The 26667-nt window shown below is 35.9% G+C and overlaps 3 protein-coding genes across 12 annotated transcripts in view; 1 reads left to right on the forward strand and 2 right to left on the reverse strand.

The window, feature by feature from the left end:
- Window positions 1-5296, forward strand: part of LOC116777330 (GRB10-interacting GYF protein 2-like) — a 42508-nt gene extending 37212 nt beyond the window's left edge. For 8 of the 10 annotated variants that reach the window (XM_032670819.2, XM_032670822.2, XM_032670823.2 and 5 more), the window contains 8 exons: window positions 65-134; window positions 358-561; window positions 1856-1942; window positions 2040-2148; window positions 2346-2549; window positions 2643-2766; window positions 2836-2932; window positions 3069-5296. In XM_032670819.2, coding sequence (XP_032526710.2) covers window positions 65-134; window positions 358-561; window positions 1856-1942; window positions 2040-2148; window positions 2346-2549; window positions 2643-2766; window positions 2836-2932; window positions 3069-3185 — 1012 coding nt within the window. In that variant the 3' untranslated portion in view covers window positions 3186-5296. The remainder of the gene's footprint in view (window positions 1-64; window positions 135-357; window positions 562-1855; window positions 1943-2039; window positions 2149-2345; window positions 2550-2642; window positions 2767-2835; window positions 2933-3068) is intronic. The other 2 variants (XM_061526149.1, XM_061526151.1) reach the window with 2 other exon arrangements.
- LOC133319916 (uncharacterized) lies at window positions 5015-5867 on the reverse strand. Its single transcript, XM_061526157.1, has one exon. The coding sequence runs from the start codon at window positions 5765-5767 to the stop codon at window positions 5405-5407; it is 363 nt and encodes a 120-aa protein (XP_061382141.1). The 5' UTR covers window positions 5768-5867; the 3' UTR covers window positions 5015-5404.
- A 1824-nt stretch (window positions 5868-7691) lies between these two features.
- The window catches only part of LOC116777127 (otoferlin-like), a 46529-nt gene continuing 27553 nt past the window's right edge, over window positions 7692-26667 (reverse strand). Inside the window, exons 7-25 of the mRNA XM_032670506.2 lie at window positions 26424-26508; window positions 16487-16643; window positions 14850-15036; window positions 13728-13914; window positions 13529-13652; window positions 13111-13385; window positions 12838-13028; window positions 12494-12691; window positions 12287-12403; window positions 12056-12208; window positions 11787-11987; window positions 10308-11693; window positions 10102-10236; window positions 9421-9863; window positions 9052-9341; window positions 8720-8918; window positions 8408-8646; window positions 8016-8295; window positions 7692-7879 (exon numbers count right to left, since the gene is read on the reverse strand). Of these exons, the coding sequence (XP_032526397.2) occupies window positions 7699-7879; window positions 8016-8295; window positions 8408-8646; window positions 8720-8918; window positions 9052-9341; window positions 9421-9863; window positions 10102-10236; window positions 10308-11693; window positions 11787-11987; window positions 12056-12208; window positions 12287-12403; window positions 12494-12691; window positions 12838-13028; window positions 13111-13385; window positions 13529-13652; window positions 13728-13914; window positions 14850-15036; window positions 16487-16643; window positions 26424-26508 (5028 nt within the window). The 3' untranslated portion in view covers window positions 7692-7698. The remainder of the gene's footprint in view (window positions 7880-8015; window positions 8296-8407; window positions 8647-8719; window positions 8919-9051; window positions 9342-9420; window positions 9864-10101; window positions 10237-10307; window positions 11694-11786; window positions 11988-12055; window positions 12209-12286; window positions 12404-12493; window positions 12692-12837; window positions 13029-13110; window positions 13386-13528; window positions 13653-13727; window positions 13915-14849; window positions 15037-16486; window positions 16644-26423; window positions 26509-26667) is intronic.

Consider the following 26667-nt stretch of genomic DNA (forward strand, 5'->3'; position numbering starts at 1 on the left):
CTTTCATATGCTTAATATCATTAAAAGTAATAGGCAGTTTATTATAATACCTAAAATGCTTTAGGAAAGACGAGGAGAAGTCAGTGACCGAAGAAGATAAAAAGAAGAAAACTGTAGAATCAAAAAAGCAGCAGGTAATGTTACCGTAAAGATATAACTTATTGGTATACGATCGTGCATTTAACACGGATCTTAGGTAATTGTTATATTTCAATTATTAATCTCTAAATATAAAGTTTGATAAATTTAAAACCCATCCATAATTACCGAGTCGGTGTTCAGTATACTGACTCACTCTGTATGAGATACGGAAGATATATAAATGTCAGAAAAAAAATGGGAACGATGTATATACAGGAGCATCCACAACGGAACATAGAGACAAAGAAGGCGCCCTGGTCGGCACCACAGATAGGACAGTTGCGTGACGGACTACCGCTGGGAGAGATTCAGCGTTTGGAGAGAGAAAAGAAATTAGAGCAGATCAGAGAACAGCAGCACATGGTACAACTGCTCGCGCAGGAGCAGGCTGCCGTCGCCGCCAGGGAACAGGTTATCAATGTTAGTGTCCACATAACGGTCACTCGAAACGAAGGATACCTCATATAGCAAGGCCAACGAAAGGAGATAAAAAACGTAAACAAACAATCGGTCGTTCGTTACACTCAAAAACGTACAGATAAACTATGCTCCACGTAAAAATGTCAAAAGGCACTCATCTGTTGTTGTACACTACTACTTTATAACATACGAGGAAAGTTGTTGTAAGATTCGTGATATTTTATTACGATAAGCAGAATATTTCCACATTTTTTTTATTAATATGTTGTATTACTATTCCACTATATCATTATGTATTAATGTGCTGGCAAAGGACGTCCAACAAAACTCACTCATGGAATAAACGGTTGTCTACTTGAAAATGACCATATCAATCAATAATTAGCTATTGTTATTAAGTATTGCTCAGAATGTGTTGGAAAACACTCCGTAGCAACGATACCGCTCGTAGCATGTTAAATACTGTTCGTAGCAACTGTAGTCTACAATCTACGTCAGAGCTTGAAATACATGTGTCGAAAGTATAGTGTATTTCAGTCCACTATCATCGACGGCGCCATGGGTTTTTGGTGTGAGTCTTCTTTATATGTATGTACGTTTGTTGGCTAATAGTCATGGATTACTTTTACACATACATACACACAGTATATTATGATTTTCTTATTATTATTATTATTATTGTTATTATTATTTGCCAACACCTACTCTTCCTTCCTTCCGGCGACAACTGTTTTGGATGTTATTACGTGCGAGTGTAAGGAAGCCTGATGGAAATCTGTCGCTGTAACAACGTAGTTCTGTACAAGTCAGTGTATTTGCGAGATTTATTTTATTTCGTTGGCCTTACTATTGATGTACTTCATGTCTAGTTTTTACTTTTAGTGTTTAATTTGCTGAATCCCCAATTATTTTTTTAATTTCTTTTCACAAGTGTTCGTCACATTCATTTCATTGTGATGATGTTATACAGAATTTAGCATTGTTATTATTTGATTCGATTTAAATTGTTTTCTGGTAAACGATGTTGAGTGTGACCGTGTACAGGTTCTATTCCGGTTTTGTCAAATATATACGATGCATAATTGAATTTATAATTAATTATACTATATTTCACCTCTATTGGGTGAAGAAAAACAAAAAACGAATAACTTGTTGAAGATTTTCTATGATATTTGTTTAAGCAGACCGCATTTGAAGGTAAGTGAATACCCGTAGTCTTACAAATTTGGGGGAAACAGGTTCATTCTATGTCGTAATAGCAGTTTTACATTAATAAAATATTATTTTCATATAGGAGATGCAGGCGAATAATCCGCCGTGGACCAAGAAGAAAATTGACCGCCCCAACAACGGAACCAGCCAGAGCTTTGCTGATATTCAGGTTGACTGTTTTATGTGCAACGTACAAATTAAAACGATCCACAGATGACTACAACACACTCATTGATCTTTGTTGTCTAATGGCCGTTTGAATGCAGGCGGAGACACGTCGCCAAGGAACGGCTTCCGCTCATCCTCCACCGATGCCAGTGGAGGATACTCTGACGACCAGCAGTCAGGCGCCATGGGCCAATACCCAGAACGGAGGTAACACACCTACACACATTGACACTGAAAAACATTTTACGTGTATGATGTACCCAACATTTACACTCAGCAAAAAAATAAGAATCCCGATAAAGCATAAATGGACGAATTGAAATAGTTTTCCATTAAATATTTTACCTTTCGGTCAGCACGATTAACCAAAAATCTGTTCTTCACTGACGATACAAACAATCCAGCAGATGTGTTGAACACAGGAGGATTCTGGGATACACAGCCGAATACGTCGAAAGCTGCTGAGAAAGCGAGGGACAATAGACCCGAGACCAGCAAGAAGAAGAAACCAGCGGTCGCCGCGTCGCCAAAGAAGGAGAGCTCTCCGTGTGCTGAATTTGACACTTGGTCCCAATCAGCGCTCGCTTCCTGGAGCTCCAAGATTGATGGTACTAAATCACTAAACACGAATTCACAGAAGTCCATCTATTATTTGTATTTTATAATGTTCTGAGAATGACATGTTATAATGTAATTGTCAGTGCCAACATTCGTCGGCTTTCTGAAGGACATCGAATCGCCCTACGAGGTGAAGGACTACGTTAAATGCTACTTGGGCGAGTCCAAGGACTCCAGCGACTTTGCGAGGCAGTTCCTCGAGAAACGGTTTGTTATATACAAGAATAGATGGATCTATATCGACACATACATTAATATGCAAATATTCTGATTTAGATCTAAACTACTCCGTGTTGGGATGGTGACCCCCTCCGATGATCTCTGCTCACCAGCTATGGCTGTCAATCCGCGAGCCGCACTCGACTACCAGGAGGTAATACTATCGTGCTATTATTAGTAACAGTTTTAATTCATACAAACAAGAAGCTAGCCAAAACTTTAATTACCTGAAATCATATGTCTTTTGTCTCAATAAAGTACTCAAGCTCGCATGCGCGCTGTGATTACAGGGGAAAGGCAAAAAATCAAAGAAGAACAAGATGTTAAAGGTGGACGCGCGTATACTGGGCTTCTCCGTGACAGCCTCCGAGGATAGGATCAACGTGGGGGATATCGACACCGTTTGAGATCAAGCCTGCCGCGGACCGAACGCAGCCCGCAAAAGAAAAAAACGACTCACCAAAGCACAACTACGAGCGCGCGCATGCATCAACAAAACAACACCACCCAAGCGCCGCAACCGGAACAAGAAACAGTAATCCCCACCCACCGCTAACCTCCACGAACCCCCACTAACCCCAAACGCCCCCAATCATCCCCAACTACCCGCAATTCGTAAAGCAACATCTCATCTCGCGCACCGCCCAAGCGCGTATATTAACTGTGGATTATATATAAGCTATACAACGTACGTGACATAAACCTATCAACAAAAACCCCTGGACATAACGACAGGCCTTCACACGGGCTGCGACACGGAGCTGACTCATGCGACATGAACAACGCTCATTGGACAGACGGACACGCGAACACCGACAGTATCGACGTATCGCGAGGTTCCGTGAAGCGAATACTTTGAGAGCTGTCGTTGTTCTTGATGGCTATAATACGTTAGGGCGGGTCTGGTGACCAGCCTGCGCCCTCTGCCGGATCGATCAATGTTATATAGAGCTAGTAGCGTCGGTGTCCAATCAGTATCAATGTTAATTATAGTGTAGTTTTAACGTAGATCTATTTAGTGACTTTGCCATTTATAAGATTTGCCATTGGATGTTCCCTCGTCGGATCCTTCGCCTTCCTCCGACCTGACTCGCTCCTATAGCGTGATCATTCTTTAATGACCATTCGTCGCTCGTATGGAAACTAGAGTTTTAACTTATATGAACAAGATGGCCGTTGCATTTTGAAAACCACAAACAGTCGTCACTCGGCACAGTGAACGCTATCCCATATATTATATAGATGTTTTTCCTAATGATATTTAATGTTATAGTGATTGTTTGTTTGCATGCATGCATATATATGTAACCAACTTCAGTGTCAACAATATTCGTCTAGTCTATCAAATTAGTGAGCCTCTTAACGTAACGGAATACTCCTGATGTTAAGTCGTTTTGGTGTGCGGTCTTTATATCAACTATTCGCCAGATACAAAACTCCTTTCATATTATGCGAGTTGTTATGATACAGCGCAGTACATACGATATAGTTGTTTTTAATCTGTAGCCTGTAACTAATGTACATTTATAAGTATTTTGTTAGTTGTTTATGTATATCTAACGTTCAATCGTTTGTATATAAATATGTTTTTATATTGATATTATTTTGTAAAGAATTTATTAATATTTTTTCTGGTCTGCGACGGTTTTTATTTAACTTAAGTTCACGTGAATGCTAACGTTCCGCTGCACAGCCTCCCGGAGGCAGGCTGCTTTAGACAGGTCCCGTAGTTTCCACTCTGTTGCAATATTTATATGATGTGTGTAATATAAGCGCCGCCCGGCCGACCGCAGCGATGTGCGTAATATATTATTATTATTATTAAACAACAATTAATAATTTTAAGAGTTTGTCCTTTTGTAAATGATTTGTTTTAGAATCGTTATTATCTATGGATGGTTTGGCTTCTAGACTGTACTGAATTAAATTCGAGATCAAATGTATTTTCTTTTTATTATTATTATTATTGATGTAATAATGTCATGTAACTCGTCGGTCGCCGTCTCGTCTCGTATCTTGGATTCGTCTTTCCTGGTCTAACTTGTTTTAACTCTGTGGTAATATATTCTTGTATCAATAGTGTGAGCCGTTTTTATGAATGTATCTCTGATATTCTTAGTCGTTAGTGTTGTACGATGTAGTTTCAGCAATCTATGGATGTGTCGTTACATTTTTAATGTTATAATATTATACTATATGTAATCACAATAGTTTAAATGTTTTTTGGAAATCTATATGTCGTGGGTTAGATCGGGAATTACGGTTCGTAAACAAAATGAGGCAAGGGCGATACTGTTTAACGAAAAGTCGCCTTTGTTTCCAAATCATAATATCTACATACCGTCGAGAGAGTACTGTAGAGTCCCGACAGGTCATGTCGACCGTAGCTAGCCCGCTGTCGTAGAGTAGCTGGTCTTGTAACTCGTGTAAACCAATGTTAATGTTTCGGTTACTTTATGATGTATGTTTCAAACACGTGTAAATATGATTTAGAGATTAAATAAATATTTGACAACCGCATCGCCTTTCATTGGGACCGCGCCCTGTGTGGGGACGGACGCTATGGTTCAGTTCAAAGTCCAGTCTTGTATCTCTGAAGACATTTATTTCAAAGTCAATGTTATCGTCAACCACACTTGCAGCCTCCCTTTCTACGCCGTCTTCTTCGTCTACTGCAGCGTCTTTTCCGTTTTCTTCGACAGCATCTTCTGCGCCGCCTGCGCCAGCTACATAGCCCCCGGGCCAGGTTGGCTATATAACGCTCCCCTCGCCTCTCCAAGAACCCTAAGGCTGCACTGCGTTTCAATGTATCTTCAGCTTTGTCTGTCAAATTGCTTGCCCTCCACACGTCCCCGAACTTGTCCTGTAGGTACTTGGTGATTTCAGACGCAGTAACTCCATCTTTGTTATCAATTTTGTAAAATGTGTTCATAACCAGCTTGGCGGCGTTCTCTTCACGCTCCTTCTGTAATTCATTGTAGCTCGTCATTATGTTTCTGTAAAACTATTACATTGCAATTTAATTTTATATCTCCTAATACGAAACATAACAAAACATAAGGTTTTGATGTCTGGTGTGTGACTGTACAATGTTTGTTGTCTCATGACAGCAATTTTTATTCTTTTTTTATTTTGAAAATTTTCGTTTACAGCTTTGCGAAAGAGAATTTTATGTCACAGAATGATCAATTATGTCCTATGCGGCTTTTAAATTATGTAAATTAAACAGCAATCATTACTTGTGTAAAAACGCAAAGCAAAATAATAAAAACCTTAATTAATAGATCTAAGAAACTTGTCTCACACTTAAAAGAAGAATTTATTCTATATCAAAATTTAAATGGTCGTTGGTGGCCTTCAGACGTCAATAGCAGACACTATGGGGAAAAGATAGAAAATGATTTGTTCGTAAAATTTTTGTGATAATTATTACATGTAATGAAAATTTATTGAGTTGATTGTGCCCTTTGTGCCTTAGTAATGGCGGAAGTAGAACAGCCAAAGGATTCAGCAACACAATGCCCCGGAAGGCTCATAATCCAATATCTTCAAGAGAACAAAGATGGGGCTACCGCTAATCAAATATTACAGCATCTACAAAACGATCACGGCCAGCAATCCTCTAGCGAGTTGAGCAAAACGGTGGAGTCGATCTTAGAGAACGGCACAGCTCTTGGATTCCTCGAGAGGAAGGGATCTCGTTTTATGAATTGGATTGCAAGAGAGATGTGTTGCAAAAGGAGACGCAGAAGTAGGTGTAGACGACGTCGCAAACGTTGCAGTCGGAGACGTCGAAGTCGGCGTCGGCGACGTCGCTGTCGGTGTTGACTGCCTGAGCTCACTCGACCTAAGCCTAGACAAGGATCTCGATAGTGGCCATGAGTTGTTACTAGATCATTATTGAATATAGTGGATTTTGTTTGAAGTTTAAATTCGTGCCTTTTTGTGTATTTTTTAACCCCTGAAAGAGAATAGCAATTTCTCCCGATCTAAGGACTAAATAAAACATTGATCATATTCGTCAAATTTATTTGATTATATGGTTTACATTTATAACTTGATAGATTATATTGATTAAATGCGATACATCAAGAAGATAATAACTTTAAACATCGATTACATTCTTCGTGAAACATTATATATTGTAGAATGCGATTACATTGAATATTTTAGAATTTGACGTAAATTTTTTAAAATTGGTTAAATATGGTAATAATTGAAACGTGACTACTTCTACTTCACTACTGCTAACACAAATCGAAACATTATAAGTAACATCGTCATGGCCAGGTTTGTCCTCATCTTTGTGTTCGTCAAAATCGGTTTCTTAGTCATCGTAGAGTTTAGTGCCGTCCTCATGAATAATTTGGTAATGGTCCTCATGAATAATTTCGTAATAATTTGGTATTAATGTCACGATCGGTGTAAACGTCAGAACAGATATTAGCGTCATTGCCAGTGTTATCGTCATTGCCAGTGTTATCGTCATTGCCGGTGTTATCGTCATTGCCGGTGTTATCGTCATTGCCGGTGTTATCGTCATTGCCGGTGTTATCGTCATTGCCGGTGTTATCGTCATTGCCGGTGTTATCGTCATTGCCGGTGTTATCGTCATTGCCGGTGTTATCGTCATTGCCGGTGTTATCGTCATTGCCGGTGTTATCGTCATTGCCGGTGTTATCGTCATTGCCGGTGTTATCGTCATTGCCGGTGTTATCGTCATTGCCGGTGTTATCGTCATTGCCGGTGTTATCGTCATTGCCGGTGTTATCGTCATTGCCGGTGTTATCGTCATTGCCAGTGTTATCGTCATTGCCGGTGTTATCGTCATTGCCAGTGTTATCGTCATTATCAGGGTACTCGTAATATTCGGGATATTTGTCGTAGTTTTGGGCGTTTATCCAATTGTTCCGTAAGCATTTAGGCTCCGAGGAGCCGTTTTATAGTGTATCCGGGAACTGCGTACACAAGCAACAGGATCATGACCGCCACAATTATGATGAAAGAGTACTTCAATATGTCCCACTTGTGGTTATGCCACATGATGTAACGGATCGATTTCAGCGGGTTCAGTAACCACATGAAGGACGCGTCAGGTCGACTGGAAATGAAATACAGAATATTTGTTCATGTCATTGATTTGATAAAATGTTACAAAGAAACTCAACAGTTTCAAAATAATATCTAAACTTCAATAAAGCAGAATGAAAACGTTGTAATATACGTATTGTGTTTACTTTGGTTTTTCCAAGGGGTCTGGTTCACTGCGACCCAATCCAGCCGGAACTTTCTCTGCTTCTTCCTTAGTCAAAAGATGAATTTCAGCTTCCACCTTTCCAGTTAACTCCATTTCCTCGGTGTCACGTTTAATATAGAAAGGCCACCAGCCCTTGACACGTTTCTGTTTGAAAATGTTAACCATTGGAACGGATCCATCGTTCCGTAGCATATCCAGAGTGCATAGCTTAGATGTTTTAGCTCCCCTTGGGAAACGATTCAGGTCCAGTGTAATTGCTCCTATAAGTATATAAGACGTCGTGACAAATATTAATTCAGAAATGATAATGTTATTTGGAACCATTGCAATGTTATTTGGAACCATTGCAATGTTATTTAATGTTATTTTTACCTAAGAAATCATCAGCTGAGAAATGGTCAGCATCCCAGACTTGCAATTCGAGCCGGGCTGGTATTTTACATTCTGTTTCATCCCAAGAAAAGACAGACTCCTTGCGGGAAATCACAATACGCTCCTCGGCTTCCAGATATTCAAAGGGATAAATGAAGCGCCAGTTAAAGTTCCCTTCTCCGGTCAGAGAGCGGTAATGTATATCAGTGGACTGGCAATCATCAGGTCCACGTACCCACCTTAAAGTTAAATATGATTTTAGAAATAAAAGTTATTGATAGAAATAAAATGCAAACAAAGTAATTGTCATACCCCTTTACGTAAATATCCGACATTTTTTCTCCTGTGAAGAACGCATCGTCTTCCAAAACCACGTCATCGGTGTTCCAAACAATAACTCTCATTTCAAAAGATTTAGGTTTACGAGCAGATATGTCTACGGGTGGTCCGGGCAGTGGCATATCCATGGGAAACATGTCCACCCACATTTCAAGACGTCCTTGTTCAATTCCTATACATAAAATGGATTTTAAAAGTTTCGAATTGTTTTCAAATTTGCCATTCATTAATTTAAAGTGAAAACCATATTGCATAAATTGTATAAAAATATTAGAAACGTTACATGACTAAATTTTTATAAATACCAGGTTTATTGGGTTTATATAACGAGCGAGTTTCGACATGTTCAGTAACAAGGCGAGTTCCCACTCGAGGAACCTCATGCCAACGATGCAGAACAACCAGTGCCATTTGTTCCTCTGCAGTGTCATTATTTGAAAAGATCTCTTCGTCGTTCATTGGCATATTGAAAATCGTTTTGCCAATTTTTACCCGGCCATAGTCATACACCGGTGGATCTAACTTGCCATCTTTGCATAGTTTTGCCAAAATTTGGGTTGGTTTCATCGCGTCACGCCAACGGTTGTATCCTTGTCTAAAATAAAAAAAATACGTCAAGGTTATATTCTAATATCGGGATGGAAACTAATTAAAATAATTGTTAGCAAACTCACTCTTCGTATTTCATAGGCAATCCACAAGTTGCTCTATGGCGACTATAGAAACGGTTTTCGAGATCAATTTTGGTCTCTCCGATCAAATCGTCGGATCCTACTAAATCCCAATCCAGAACTTGAATTGTTAGATTCGAATCTTGCGGGAAGGTAGCTTCTATCTCAAAACATTTGCCAAAAACAGGATTAAGTTGTTTGGATACATAATTCTCCTTGTCGCTTATCTTTTTCGAACCAAGTTGTAATGAAATATAAGGATCAGCCTTCCCATTTAAATCCATGGGATGTAAATCAGTAGCCTTAACAATATAAACGCGTACTAAAACATGTATGGGATCGTTATTCGGGACACCTTGGAAAAATCCATTACTGGGATCAAAGCCCATGATGGTATGATCATCGATTCCTCTTGGTAGAGGCCATTTGTAAACTTTAATGGCGCCCTAAAACAAGAATTGCTCTTTAAAAAGTATAGTTTGGTAATACTGGTAATGATAGATGAAAGTGTAGGGTTATTTTGTAAGATGTTAAAAGCAGATAGAGTGAGGAAACAACACCAAAAGGAATCAACGCACAACTAGATAAATATAGATGGTAGTAGTGTATTAGCATAGATGATAGGAGATAGTAAAAGTCATGTGAGTGATTCTAAAATCTTAGAAGACTACATATAATAACAACCTTAAATACTCCAACAACTCGATTATCATCTTCGCTATCTTCGCCAGTCTTCTTGCCGCGATACAGTTCGAATGAGTTCAGCCACTCTTTGAACTCTTCATATTCTGGTACAGCTTCTAGTTCGTGTGGATAAACCTACGTAGAATTTATTTAATTTAATAAACACATCAGAGTGGAATGATATGCAAATAAAAAATGAGCTTTACTTTTGTCATAGCTGAGCGTGGTATCTCGTGCTTTGGTGCTACCAAAGGACCTGTCTTGGACCTCGATGAAGTCGATGGTTGTGGGTCCCTACGACGGTCACGATCGAAGCGAGGAGAACCAAGTTCTTCGCGTGGTGAACGCAATTCATTTATATAGCTTATCTGAGGAGGTCTCAGATAATCTCGCTCTCGTTTATTTTCTTTTTCATCTTCAATCATTGTTTCAACTGAAGCAAAGTACTTGGTCCACCAGTCCTTGTTACTCTCGTCATCATCTAAAGCGGAATCATTGCTTCCCTTCCTCTTCTTGCTTACATCACGTGGTAGAATTTTCTTCCTCATTGGCATCTTAATACCTGATCCGTAAGTCATACTACGTCCCTCACGTACAAGTAGAGGACAGTTTTCTCTTTCGGTTTCGACAGCATATGCGTCATCTTGTATTATTCGATTAGTTCTCAAATCAACATTCTGAAGTTCTATTATAGACTTCTTTCGTTCTTCAATTTCTCTTTCGCGTTTACTCATTGGAGTGTAAATATATTTATGTATGGAGTTAATAGTGTGTGTTCCCACCAGGGTAATTCTGCCAAAACTGCGGCAGTCAACGACTCGAATTGTCAATGGAGGTCTGTAGAGATCTTGATCAGGAAGTTCCACATCAATATATTTTATGGGAAATGGAAAATTGGGATTACGTGAAGCATTCTGGATAACACTCGAGTATACAAGATTTCCAGCACATTCGATGTCTACTCTCGGTCTGTCTACTGTAAGAAGATGAAGTCTTTTGACCTCACGTAAACCCCAGAATAACACCTCAACCCGGTATCGAGACAAAGTAGGTCGTATTCCTCGAGGAACGGGATACGATATGCTTCTTTGAGTTTCATTTAAATCTTTCCTAACTACATCTTTTGGGTCCGGAAGGGTCGGTAATGCTGACTCATTTCCATCTCCCTTTGGGGGAAGCTCGAGAATTTCAAATGTTGCTAATAATTCTCCAGCTTTATCATCACCCCTAGTAATTTCATGCCACTCTAATATGGGCGGTTGCTGTAGCCCAGTAAGTAAGTCTTCGCAAGATCTTACTGTCGGTTTAGCTAAAGTTCGACCGATAAATTCAGATTTTCCCACTTTGTCTTGATCGAATATTTCAATTACAATTGTCGGGGGATCGGCTTTTATGTTCTCTATTGTACTATAAAGCAAAATTTCGTCTAACACCAATAACTCATCCCAGGTAGGGCTTAACGTTTCTTCAATAACTTGCGTAGTAGCCGAAGCGTCACCAAGCACCACTCTCGCAAAAGGGTCCGATAGTCCTGAGGAATCCGAACCAATCAACGAACGCGCTTGGTAAATATATGCTCGCATTTGGAAATTCTGTAAGGGATACAGTAATTATTATTACTATAAATGGGTCTGTGTATTTACTTTAACATTTAAGAATTCTTACTGTATAAAAATAAAACATACATGTTTTTCTGCGTAGAATAAAGTTTCAGGAGCAAGAGCTCTTGGTTTATCTGCATTCTTTACTTCTTGACTAAGTTCATAACCAGTCGGAAGGGTCTCGAGGAAATGTTTCTTATCTTGTAACGTCCCAAGCCATAAAAAGACGTTAATTTTAGCGGGAATTGACCAACCGCTTGGAGATGTTGCTTTTTTCCCCGGCCACTAAAATTAAATTATAATTATGGGAAATCGTTCTAAATTAAATATGAAATAAATCTTCTTAAACAAACCTTCAAAAAAATTGTCTGCATTTTGCCGCAAAGTTTTCCACGTTCTTCCATAGATTCCGAAAAAATTAAATCTCTGACACTAAATCTGTGATAAGCCAGGCGTTTCCCATTACTTATCATCCAAATGAAAATATCTGGCATCGCATGTTGTGGCTAAAAGTAAAACAATCCCATCAAAGTAGTGTTTATTGACTCCATTAAAATTTTACCTACATAACACATGTTACTTACGTCTTCACATAAATGTTTTAGTCTATTGAGATAACCGTACGCGGTGCGAATGCGGTCCTTGATTGAATGTTTAGTTACTACTGCTTTAAGACTTTTTGTCAAAGTGCTCATTTGCTCCTAGAAAAGTTATAAAGTAAGAAAAAGAAAAATATATGAAAGTGATACATATTTTGCAGACATTCTTACATTATTTGAAAGCTAACTTACGATTTCTCTTAGGCATAATTTATGCCTCTCGCGATCAAGTTTTGTGCCCCCCCCTATAGGCAAATCGCTCATGTGGTCTAAGTAGTTGATGCATGATGCAGTCACAGAATCAAGAACAGACTTCATATATGCGACACAGCTGTTATCTGGTCCATCATCCGATTCAACAGCATTCTGTGCGTTATCAAGACCTTCCTCCTGTAAAGCAAGTTGTTAATTTTATGTTCCCATACGAAATAAAATTTAATAGACAAGTTGGATTAAAACATTCATTTTTGGGTGACAAATAAGTTAAGTTTAAATATTTACAATATATCATCGGTTATCATAATAAAATTGCTTACAAATTGCTCGATAATCTTGTAAATCATGTTAGAGTTGTACATGCGGCGGCGATGGTCGGGCCAGATGCTGCGTACGTGCATACATTGTTTTAAGTCCCAGTATGGCAAATAGTAATAATTCTTGTCAGATGAAACAGCTTTGGTCGGTTGAGAAACGCTCTGCCAGAAGCCTGTATCGGCACTGAGATCGTCTAAACACAATAAAATAAACCGTTGTTTAGTGCTACTGCAAAAGTTGAGTTTAATGTAAGTTCACGCAATGTTCCTGCTTACTTAAGTCTGGAGCGTTCAAGTCCTGAGGTCTCCTCAAAGACTCTTTGTTCCCATCGAGTACGTTGCCAGTATTCCCAATACTCAACTCGAACTGAATGGGTTTATCAGTGAGGCGTTTGTCGATCATGTTTACGTCAAATAAGCAGGCGAACAAAAAGAACTCCTCGTGTTTTTCATATGCATGTTCATTGACGGCTACGATCGGTTCAATCTCTACATCTAATGAGGGATTTTCTATTATCTCCATAATCTCAGTTCGTATCGCAATTAGTAATCTGCAATAAAGCATTAAATATATATTTAATATCCTTCTTACGCATGTATGCCCAATTTTGTCGTAAACGTTAAATAACTATAAATGAAGTTTTCTAGTAACTGTGATGATTTTCTTTAAATCTTTTATAAGCATTGTAGGTACCTTGCTCGATAGGAAACACCTTCTCCTATTCCTGTATTGAGATTCGCATGTTGGTCCAACAGACTGTAATCGCGAGTAGAACCGTACATGTGGATATATGCCGGCCCGAAAGTTGGCAAAAAACCTAATAAATTTTATTTATATCAGGTAACAGTGTAGAAAATTTTAATGGCATAATAATAAGCTTTGCAACACTAACCTCTGTCGCCTTCATGGGAAATAGTTTGCAAGTCAATGAAGTGAGTGCCAATGATGCCAGGGTGGACGGCATCATCATCTTTGAGCTGTATCTTAAGACGTTGGCACAGTGGTGGAAACATCTCAGTGAATACGATCTGTTCGTTCCATACTGGAGAGTAGCTGTTCTTTTTTACTGATGTACATCCCTGGAAGATCGTGGTGATCGCATTTTATATAACTTCAATTCTGTTTTTGTATTTTATTTCTTGAACATGCGTTTTATTAAATAATTAATGACGGTTTCATTAACAACATTTGTTCGTGGTCACTCTTTAATAACAGAAATGCTTCGAAATAAATCATAGCTCATTCTATAATATGAATGGGAAAGTCGAACCCAATGCGGTTTTTGTTTCCATTAATTTTCATCTTTTGGTGGATTTAGAAAATTTTATAACGTTAAAAGTCAAATAGACTAAAAGTTGTCCATTGAGTGACTGATTAAAACAGCCCTAATCTTTATCACGCGTAAATAATTACATTTACAAAAACTTTTTGCATGTCTCATTTCAAGTAATATTCACTTTCGGTCCTTGTGCTTGTATAATTAATGTCTAACATTTTTGTATCACTTATTATAAAAAATAACTTATTTTTGATACCCTCCAAGAAAGTTCTGTTGTGTATGGGTGTTATAAACGGTATCATTGTCATACGCTTTATATTTAATTGTTTCTACACTATCTAGATTCCATATACATATCCAGGTATACTTATAAAAACTTGTGTATTTTCAAAATTCTAAACTTCTGCGGGATTAGAAATTTTTATACAAAATCTTCGAATCAAAAACCCCCTCTTGCAATGTTTTCCTTATGTAAGTAGGATCTGTAGTACTAGTAGTAGTGTAGACTCTGTACCTTCAACCACTACACATACAAAGACATTATATATGTATATTATAAGAAATTCTTCTAAGGAGGATCATAAATTTAAATCTAACACAAAAAAAGACCGTTACGTTAAATTGATTATTATAAAATTTTGTTCCGTCTTTGTCCGTCCGTCTAACCTAACCTAACCTAACCCAAACAATAAAATTTGACCCTCGGCATGTAATCAAACAATGAATGTTACTCACGGTCATCCCAGCGAAGCTAACTTCAACGTAGGGATCCACAAGATCTTGACTCTCGCCAGTGAAAGCTTTCCTAACATTTGCCAGGAGGCTGTAGTTCATTTTGGGGAGACCATCGGCTTTATAGATCTTGATGAAGAAACGAGCGCGTTGGCGCTCCACAGGCATGCCGTCGGGAAGCAGTAAGTTACTAATGAATTGAATATAATATTATAATTCGATAATAGAGGAGGAGGATTTGTATTTTGTACTTAACAAATCTGTCACGTACAAAAACACAGTAAACGGCAATAATCAACGAACATGCGACGGGAAAGAATAATATTCAGCCGTTAAATCTGTGTCTGTACGTGCGAATCGGTGTCGCGAATCAAGGTAAGCGGTTACAATGGCCAATAACATAGTTATGAAAAGTACATATTTAGGAAACACCGCGGGAATTGTTTCCTTTATGGGGAGGCGTAAATAGGTCACGGTAAAACGTTTGGATGTTGTTCAAATGAAAACTTTACCTGACATTACATTTGCAATAATAACTCTAGCAACTTATTGACATAACATTAAAAATTAAGAAAACGTCTCAACTTTAACTGTTATTAACATTAAACCACAATGTGATATTTTGATTTAATTATTGCATACGTAATATGCTATCATTGCCGATGATAAGAGAAATAAAAATTATTGAAGTGCTTTAAGTTTTAGTAAGAGTTCTGGGAAATTTAATATGGATGTCTAACATTGTTAGTGAGACAACCTTTGGCACATACCTTTAAGCCTTAAAGTTATACAAACTTTAAAGACACCGACCAATTTAGAGAAGCGTTCTATTCGAGGTACATTGTACTGATTGTGAATATACTAAACAGATATTTATTTCATGTCAAATTGAGTTTTTTATATTGCTAAATTTGTGTGGTCTTTTTTTTATTAAAAAAGATTTACATCTTGGTTCGTTGAGTTACGTTTGATGTTATAATATTAATAATTTTGATCAAATTTAGAATGTACTTGAGAGCAGCCAAAACGCGTTAACTAGGTTCCTATACGTAATATGGCATGTTCAATAATTGAACATCGCCAGAAGGCATTTCGTAGATGTGACGAGTGACGTAGCATGGCAGTGAGATTGGTTAACTGGTTGTTATATCCTACCTGCTCCTGAGGCTTTCCTGAAGAGTAACAAATATTAATTCATCCATCCATTCACTTTAACTTTCATCCAAAATAATTAAATTAAATCGAATCACTATTTATACATTATTTTCTTGGTTTCATTTACATAAACATATTATTATAAGTTCTACGTTAAACTCTCTGTAAATAAACTAAGATACCAACAAATAAGTCTGTTTTACTTTACCGCAAATGAATAAGACATCTGGAATAAATTTACTCGTCACCAATTATACGAAGCGTGGCTGCTATTTAATATTTTACTGTAAACAGTATATTAAAAAGGTGTACTTATTTCTTACTTAGTGCATAATATTAATAAAGAAAAAGTGATGTTATCAAAAATTCTTCCATGGCAGGTTCCTGTTAAAGGCAACAAAAAGATATAATTAAGCGGAAAGCGCTTGAAACAAGCGAGTAATTGATGTGTCACTGTACTGATATATGTTTATAAGTCAACTTACGCCTCGATGTTATCTTCATCTTTCTCGCTCCTTGGCGGAACTTTGACAGTGTCACCCTTACCAATGACACTGATATCACATTTGAGGTATCCCTTGGGGCCAGCACTGACGTCGTCTGGGTCGGTTAGCATCGCCCACTTGTGATAGAATTGTCTGCCTGTAAACAAAGTTAGAAATTAACAGATCTGCCAAAACGGCATCAATTTGCGCCACGCATATTGTACAAAACTTATATTCTAGAACCACATGATAGAATTCTATAAATAAATCGACTCGTAATAATATTGAATCTCGCTGTTGGCCAAACACGAGTCCCATGTTTTAAATGGAACCCTGTAAATACAAGGTTCTATACCAGAAAGGAAAACGTTATCTCGCGCAATCATTTGTGTGAGTTGTTTCATAAAATATCACATACATTTCTCTGGAGCTATACGAAATTCAAAAGAATAGAAGCCGGATAAAATAAGCTATTAAATAAAAAGTCAAGATTTTATATTTCAGCAATAACGTCAACGATTTCAGTAAAACTCCTTTATATTATTATGAACAAATTCTTAAGTACCTATTTATGTTTTTATAATTCATTACATCATCAAGTACATTTGTCTAAAAAGAAAATAGATTTTAAGTCGGATCATTAACTAAAATCTAAAGTTTGATCGGCTTCAGAAACTCAATCAAATGAATATAACAATCTAAGCAAAAAAACTCATTGTATTGGTTGAAAATATTGAATATAGGTGATAGAAATAATTAAACAAACAGGTGGATAACTCCACGTCATTTTAGAGAGAGTTCGATATTGATTCTGGCACACAAAACACCTGTCAAGCGATGCTTACATCAAAAAAGCAATTTTAGTGCAAGGCAACGTTCAATTCACTCCGAGAGAACTTTATACAATAAACTGTTGCAACATTCAAAGCGTATTGCAAACTGTTTTCTATCAACCAACTTGCCTAACTTCGGTGTAATCAGTTACCAAAAATTTTACAAACTAAAGAAGATAATTTAAAACTCTTATATCAGTAAAAGGTAGCGTTTTCATTTTAGATAAGTAATTCGTTCGTAAGGCTCTGGATATATATATTGTCTAATTACTATTATAAGTTGTCTCTTTTTCACGTTATGTTTATTAATTTGTGTTAATGTGTAACTGAAAACGGAAAAATACTTTTTGATATTCGGTCCGAGATTTATTTATTTTATACCTAAGTTATTGTTGTTATGTCAAAAATAATCAAGATTATTATTGTTCCTCGTCTAACCACAGCCTCCTCAAGGGTTGATCCTCAAGATGTGTTGTTAGTAAATAGAGATTTCAGCTAATTTTAGGTACGAAATAGTTTCGTTAGCTAATTTGATCTATTTATGAAACAACTGTTATTTTAACATGGGCTGCCGCTAAGCCCGGCCGGGGCTGTGGTCGATAAAGCTTTCCCTGGGATAAAAAGAAATGCTATTTCCATTGTGATATATAATTTAAAGAGAAAAAGTATTCAGTTGTTTTCGGAACATTTCTGAGTTATCGTTTTTTATACAATCCCTAAGAGCGATTCGTGTTTCAGGCTTTTTAATTGGAGATTTCGTTTCAATCAAACCGTACTATTAATTTGTCTGATGAGTTAAATTTTTTATTGGATTACGTGTAACTTCAAACCATACTTTGATTATTTTAGGTTATTTTATTGGCTTTAGTTGTAGATATTTACGTAAGGTTTCTTTATCTTATTTTATAGGGCTCACTCATTTTTTGTGTAAGGAAAGTTAGTTTGTAACTTTTTTCCAAAGCGAATGTCCATTTAAGACAATGTATTGCTTCTCAACCTATGCCTGCAGTACCTGGATCATAACCACAGAAGATATCCTTCAAACGCGATAAGTATGGTTGATCTGAATGATTTCAAATATAAGAAAATAAAAGATAAAAAAAAGGATTCAACTGAATACTCCTAAGGCCGGACCTGCAGCTGCAGTCTAACTTCCAAAGCAATAAGGGGAATGTTCAACATGAACACAACAGAGCCATATCAACCGTTACGTCAAGATTTCTCTATTTCAATTGTTACCCAAAGCTCGATTATGAAATCAGCATGCCTTTGAAGGCATTTTGATTTTGGAAATGTAGCACACTGAATTCGAATATTGAAAATAATTGTTACTGTACTTGAAAAGGTCAAAAGGTAATTTCATTAACTAAGTCTGCAGTTGTTATACAAGGATCGATTGATGAGATGGCCCACGCGTATGTTACATAGTTTTTGTTGTTGAGGAATGACAGTTCCAATACGTATTCTGTTCATTGCCATCACATGAAAATGAACTGAATCCTTGCAAGGAATTTACCCTTTATTTAGGGACGGTACATTATTTTACCACTTTTTTTACTAATACAGTCATGTTAGTCCTATTAACTTTGGTCTTTTATTTCAAATCCAGTGGAATTAGCATTTTTACGTAAGGAGCCTTCGCGCTATGTTAAAAATGTTTTAAAACATTTTATGAATCCATTATTAATCATTAAAAAATAGTATCCATGTACACTTTTTATTGAGAATGCATCAGATTAAATTAACCAGAATATCTTAAGTGTCAAACTTTAAAGATTTTATATGATCCATCTATCATGACAGGACATGTGAAATGTTGTAACCCTACCACAGATCGGCATCGCGATGTTAAAAAACATACGTATGTACTATCGTGTTTGAAGATTTACACAAAACTCGGAACGCCGCGCCGCGTGTTCAGTTCAGACGTGCTAAGTTACTGCTTAAACTTTCGAAATAAAACATCAAAGAAGCTCTTAAATAATTATTAACTTATTTGGAAGCTGGCCTGAGATGACGAGATTTTGAATTCTCGTGACTTACACTTAACACTTTTTTTTTTTAATTTTAAGTAACGTTTTTGTACTGAACGCTAATTACTTCTTAATTGAGTCGCGTTCGCATGTCCGTCGGAAATAATCTATAAATGGGCTTTTAAATGATATAACCTTTTGAAAAATTATGTTCTCATATATCTCTGTAAATTTTAACAAAAAGCTTCTCGATCAAAATTAAATGTAACTCATCACGTTTCATATCGACATAACTGCGGAACAAAGGCTCTTTTGTTTTAAATACTAACTCTGAATAATCGTCATAAATCTTATTATATGCTACACGGATTAACGGACATTGATACACATTGTAATATTGTTAATCATGTCCTGTGATAATTTAGTTTAAAAGATTATTATATCATTTTAAATTTCCATATCTAATTGAACAAAAAATTGTATAATCTTCGGATCGTTAGCATGCAAATACTAATCATTAATAGCGTAGGAGTTCATTGCTATCATCGTTTTGGTCTCTAACTAATGCTTCTCACGGTCACAACGTCAGGTAAAATATCCCCTTGTTTATCACCAATATACAACTACCTACCCACCTACTTCATGACACAATTCACTTAATTATTCGATTGTAGTCCAAAAAGCGAAAGAACTTTTATCTCGAAATATTAGATTCTTCCTGCTCTCCGTCTCGCTGGCCTAAACCCAGTTATCGATCGTCAGATTAAAGCTACACCTCACACTTACGAACCTCAACAAAATACTCGTACATGAAAACCAAATAGCTTTTGTAGCGCTCCTAAAACATCAGCGTTTTATTTTACACATGGAAATTGAGTTGACTATGTAAAATATTTTCGACTTTTAATCCTGTAAGGTATATTTACACAATCCAATATAGGGGATTTATTTCCTATAGATCACTCTTTTGCGTTGTTCCACCTATAAAAACTCGAATCCATATTTGTTGGCTGAATTCTTCTCTAATATGCCATTTATATTAAAAGTAAAGCAGTTTAAATACCCACCTTTCCTCTTCTAGACTTATAACTCTTAGCCTTGCAGTTATTAATAATGACAAGACATCTCATTACTTTCTGCTTTTACAAACATGACGTCTGTTTGACATGTTTTAATGAGAAATTGAATTGTGAAGACAATAGGAATATAATATAAAGGGGAAACAAGATATCATTAACTATAACCGTCACTACGCCTACATTTAATGTACGTACAAACGCTCACAATCATTACAAAGCACTGACGTGGTATTAAATTTCAAAGGTCGTCCTAAACTGACATGATGGTCATTGTGTAACAGAACGTTAATCAAATGTTGGAAGCCTGTACAATATACATGTGTGTTACGTAACAAAAATGATATAACTAAATGAAAAAACATGACACGTGAACTGAAAAGTTTCCATTTCATCTTAATTTCTCTAATTGAAACTTTAAGCTGATCTTTAATATAATGACTATATGACGCGTGAAATAGATTTATAGTTATACCCAACAACCTAATCAAATTATTGAAGTCTTAGCCTGATTGTTATATATGCGTTGTAATTATATGGGAAAATTTCATGCCCAATCTGTTTCCAATTACTTACGGTTGAAAAGCCGATAGATAATCGTCAGATTATGTCAGGTTAATAAGCAAAGTGAATAACCATTACCATTGAACTAAATGCATTGTCGAGTTACGATCATAATGCCAAATGTCACACAATAATCATAGTCTTATAGAACATTAAAAAAACATAGTTGCAGGTAGATTATACATATACCATAAGACGTGATCTACCTCCATTGAGATTTAATTTTCAATTGTGCTCTTGGAATTCTAAACAAGCAGAATATATATACCATATTATTACTGAATATTAATTAGTTAAAAAAACAACGTATGTGATTATGCTAAATAACTTCATTATAATGCCGTTTTTTGTTATTTGTTGTCTTGCTTGTATCTCGTACGTTTGTCGCAGATACCTGCACCTATATCCTGCATCTTGTTCCCTATTCCATTTTTAAACTTTGAAATAACTTTATCGGTATATGTATATGTACCTTCTACGGCCTTCTTTCTTTATCTTCATCTCTACACTTGACGCAAAAGCTATTTCATGTACCTTGAGCTATAATTCTCTCTTTACAGCAAAAGAGCAACCCTTTGCAGGTAAATATGGTACGTAAGTTTTTAATACGACACATAATTTCTGTACTTAATTTTCTTTGAAACATCTCGTTCTACTTTGTTAAAATTTCGAGACTAGAAACAAAAGCCGTTGTAAAGTGTAACAAGTAACTCGCAATGCTAAATGCATAGATCTCGCGTATGGAAAAATTGTGTATTAAATGATGAACAGAAAATTTGACAACGAAAGAGCTTAATACACCTCAAATACAACCAACGAAAAACGAACATGAAACTGTAGTTTCCAATACTACAATTCATATAACTTAATATATTATGTCCAGAAAACGAAACACGGACACAAAAATATAAATCTTGAGAACACGATAACTAAAATAATATGTTTTAATGTTGTTTATTTTATTACAAAGGAGATATTCGCCAAGAAAATAACGTAAACGTGTACTTTTATAATAATTAGGCTTTCTAGCCTCCAGGCTCTGGGGTTTTTGGGGAGTGATGTTAAACCTCAGTTACGTGAGCTATAAGCGTTGTTATATAAGTTACCTTTATTAATTGCGTCCTTAGAATATTATCAATACCAACATATTATGTTTGAAATGAATACTTCAAACAGAGGCAGTATACATTCAGTGAAATGAATCAATAATTAATTTCAGTTCAATGAGATACAACGCAGCCTAGTAAAGCCTTTTCGCTGTGTTGCACGTTTCAGTGAATGCTCTAAATATGTCATTTCATTTCCAAATGAGCCTCATTGTAAAGGTCACCTCGACATTTTCCTGAAACCCACGGTTGCAACGTGAGGCTTTGTGTAACTCAGTGTGGGTTTATATTTACATAATAGGAAACCCACGTTGTCATTTATTTAAAAACCATACATGCATGGATACAAACGTGATTTTCTTTTGTATAATGTATTTTGTAATGCATAATTGAGTATTATTAGACATAAGGTTGTTTTGTTTTGTTTTTTTGTTTCGTTTCGTTTCGTTTCGTTTCGTTTTGTTGGTTGGCTTCGAATGTTTTTGATATAATTAAGATTTAAATATATTGAATTCCTAATCATTTAGGGTTTCGATGCTGAAAGTCACTGAGGCAGAAAACAGACTATACAAGTTTTGATCGGGAGTTTATTTCTTGGAAGAGAGAAATGTATGTACGTATTAATGGTTAAATAATGAGGCAACAGCGGGTAGTTCTTAAACCTTAGTTCTTTAGGTTACCAGAGAACTTTTAAACAAATCACATATTCAGTATTTCAAACCATAGCATGAAAAGAAATGAGTACCGAGTAACTCCAATTTTAATAGTTTTCATTCTTATATATAGAAAAACATATTATATAACTCTATATATACACTGCTAGTTATTATAATTCGGGTAAACGTCATATTATTTGAGCATTATAATTTTATACATTAAGAACAAAACTTTGTTACGACTGATCTCGGATGTTAAATAAAAGTATTACTTTTTAATCAGGAAACACGTATTTTCATGACAGAGTTATATTCATGATAACGTACTAACTATTGAATTGCTGACGTAGGCAGTCAATTTCAAAGTGAAAATTTTTCTTTTGAATTATTCTAGTTATTCTCAGAAAATCCTTACAATTCATACTCACACACTAAACGTAAGTCCGCCATCTTAAGTGTTGCACCATGTATAAATTTCCAGCTCAATTGATTATATTTATGTGCTTTAAAAATTTACTACACATTTCTAACTGAACAGACATCGTTACGCATATGCATTGCAAGTAAAATAAAGGCTTGTAACTTTATGCGTGTCTGAGTTTGGAAGAAAAACAATGAACGATATTAATTATATCAGATATTACATATAGGAATCTCTATGTACGAAATCCTTTCGACATCACGTAAAACAAATGCTCATTTGAAAGTAGGAAGGAAATGATAAACAGGCCAAAATTTACGAGTATTCAGATATAGACTTTAATTATTCTATCAAGAAACGAGCCATTGTCGCAAACATTTACAATCTAATTTGAATCTAACTATAGCTTTGACCATTCTCATTATCGCATGCAAAATTATGTTCCATCCGTTTGTACGGTTTGATGAAAATTATTCTCAACAGTCTTTGTGGCAGGTAGTGCACACATGCATGTGTAAAAAAATCTTTTTTATTATAATATCACGTACGAGCAACATGCAACTGGCATTTAAAATAAACGCGCTACACAACTTTTCGTGTTCAAACTATCAGAAAAATAGCCCCATTATTAACTACGTTGCATTCTGTTGTATAACAACATTTAATCGATGAGTATTTCATATTTATTTTTTAGTACTTTTATAATTTTTCAATCAGTTAATGAGTTCGCTGTATCTGATAATATAAATAGCCAGCCGTCATCGCTTCGTGACACGACAACGACTGCGTTGACATCTTAAATACTGATCACTTCACTATAATTCACCGCTATAGATTTTGTGTAGTCTCAAGAGCCTAAAGAAAAGCGACAGATCTGAAGTATTTATTATATATTTGGGCACAAATGTTGAATTATCACCAAAGTGGTTTTCAGTTATATATATATAATAGAGAGAGAGAGACAATGATACAACGTTTGGATCCGCCCCCAGAGAAGTATAATGATGTAAAACACAAACATAACGCTATGTACTAATAGCACACATACAGCAAATTGGTGTTACAATAACAAACTAACATAGACAAAAGATTTTGTCCATGAAAATGTAAAAGTATATTTTAATTATCAGTAGCCGTTACTGTGCTGAGATGCGAAAATCTATATTATGTCCCGACCCCAAATAGTTTGAGGACGTCTATCATTCAATTTAGCAAACGATGGTACCTTACGTAAAATATGATTTTTCAATACCTTCATTGACAAAACATTTGAAACATCATCGAATAATGCGAGGGAAATCCTATATTATTTGTTCACACGTAGTATTGTGTAACAATCTTCTTAGTACGTATTTAAAAACTGACATCCTGATTTTTTTTTTCACTTATATTTTCGAGAAGTACACACCCAGTAACCGAGCTGTGTAATATCTTCAGAGCATTATAGTTAAATTATCGGTGCTACGAATGCTTGAAACAAAATCTACATCAAGGGACATTTTTATGGTTACCGTATTCACCCTCATGAATGTACTTAAAACCAGCTAGCTCATACAGGTGTTCATGCAACAGTTGGCTTTGGATTCTCATTGCGAGCCTTTGTCTACATAAGACTAAACGCGACAACGAGGAAGAATATTTAAAAAATATTCTAGTTAATTATCGAACTTGGAAATTATTTAAGAATCACCTACAACTATCTGTATATAAGCCTCAGTATTAAAATACTAAAAGTCACAACATCACACACACATACATGACACGTGAAATGTAAAAATTAAAGTTATGTTTGCCTTCCGTTAACTGTAAACCAATTAAAATTTGCCTCATACACAGTACAGTTTTTAAAACCCTCCCAATACAACCGATAGGTAGATAGGTAGCTTTCTCTGTTACGCTGTCGTCCGCGTTTTTCATTTCAGTGGTAAAGCCCTTACATAACACCCTTTAATAAAACATGGTGTTGCGCTGCCAAAATCGAAAGGGAATTAACTCGCATTTACCAGGATCTTGTGTTCGGTAATAGCCTCTGTACGATATTCCCTTAATAATTCAAATAGTTATATACATAGCTATCTCATCTGACGAATTAAATACAATTATGCTTAGAGAATGTAACTAATTTTATATTAGTTTATGACAAAAACAAAGAGTCCAAATCCACGTCTGCACGTACCTAACTCAATATTAGAACATCCAATTAGACCTCTTTTCCGCCTGACATTTGACTACAGCACGGACTCGCAAATCTCATTTGAGACTAATTGTGACAGAAATACTGACAAGTACTAAAATTATTTAGTCCGGAAAGTTGCATACAAATGGAACGTGCAGTGAATTGTAAATACAGAAGTTGCGTAATACCGTGACCTCTCTATGTAATCTAAAAATAAACATAACTTATATATAGAATTTAAATTTGAGATAGAATAATATAGAGGATGAGTTTAAAAATGAGGATATGCAACATTTTTCTTTTACGAGAACATACGTTCAATTTATTACGTGACCAGGAATTTATCGGCGCATTGATAACTATTTGTTTGACCTAAATCACTCAGCAAAGGTTTTTACTAGAAGTAACCTGATATAGCAGCTCAATGAATTGATGTTATTATAAGTAAAGTAAAATCTTAAATTCTTTGTTTTTACTAATTATATGCTAATCGTGCTTATTAAAATACATGCGTATACAGAAAATAGTGAAGATTACGCTGAATATTAGTGAAATTGAACATGGAAAACTGGCTGTCTCAGAGTTTTCTTTTTGGTAACCTTTTAAATTTTAGTTTAATTATATGTGTCTACAAATGTTTTGAAATTGTACAAATTTATTGGGCACAAAAGGCAGCGCTTGGAGAAAGAGCAATACGTAAATAGATTTTCGCTATGCTTATACAATGACGAATAAAAATATCTTGTATGAAAGGATATTATTATAGACATAAACACAATGCGCCCCACACAAAGTATAATGTGGCCGCTAGTAGGTAAGCGCACAGGCAGCTTAGCATATAGTATTCACACAGAGCCCATTTGGATAAAAATACAGCTGAAAGGTCTTAACGGTAGCAGACAGAAGTATTATTAGACAAAAACCCGAGCCGGGAGCTCTTTCTAGCTTAAATAAAGTATATTTAAGAGCTTTCTTTATTCAAATAAAAATTTTATTTAAATTATTATTTAATCAATATTCACGTGGAACATTGTTCGTATTATTTATTAAAATAATGTTCAGAACGAAATTTGAAGACGCTGTAAGGCAAATGCGTCAGTTAGTAAAACGATCGGGGAAAAGTTTAACTTACCCGGTTGATTCCACACCGTGGCTACGTCAAGTTTGAAAGTGCCCAGGAGTTTGTTCGTCCGAAGAATGTTTCTCGACTGCAGCACCTGAACAAAATTATATGAATTAAATGATAGTCACAGATTCAATGTTCATTTCTATTTAGTGTTATTAATTTATAGTAAGCCAATAATTATATCAAGTGCTGTAAAAATCCGTAAATTATATAATAATTAGAAAATATTTCTAACCCGCCAGTCGAGGCA

The sequence above is a fragment of the Danaus plexippus genome, chromosome Z (genome assembly GCF_018135715.1).
Source record: "Danaus plexippus chromosome Z, MEX_DaPlex, whole genome shotgun sequence".
Lineage (NCBI taxonomy): Eukaryota > Metazoa > Arthropoda > Insecta > Lepidoptera > Nymphalidae > Danaus > Danaus plexippus.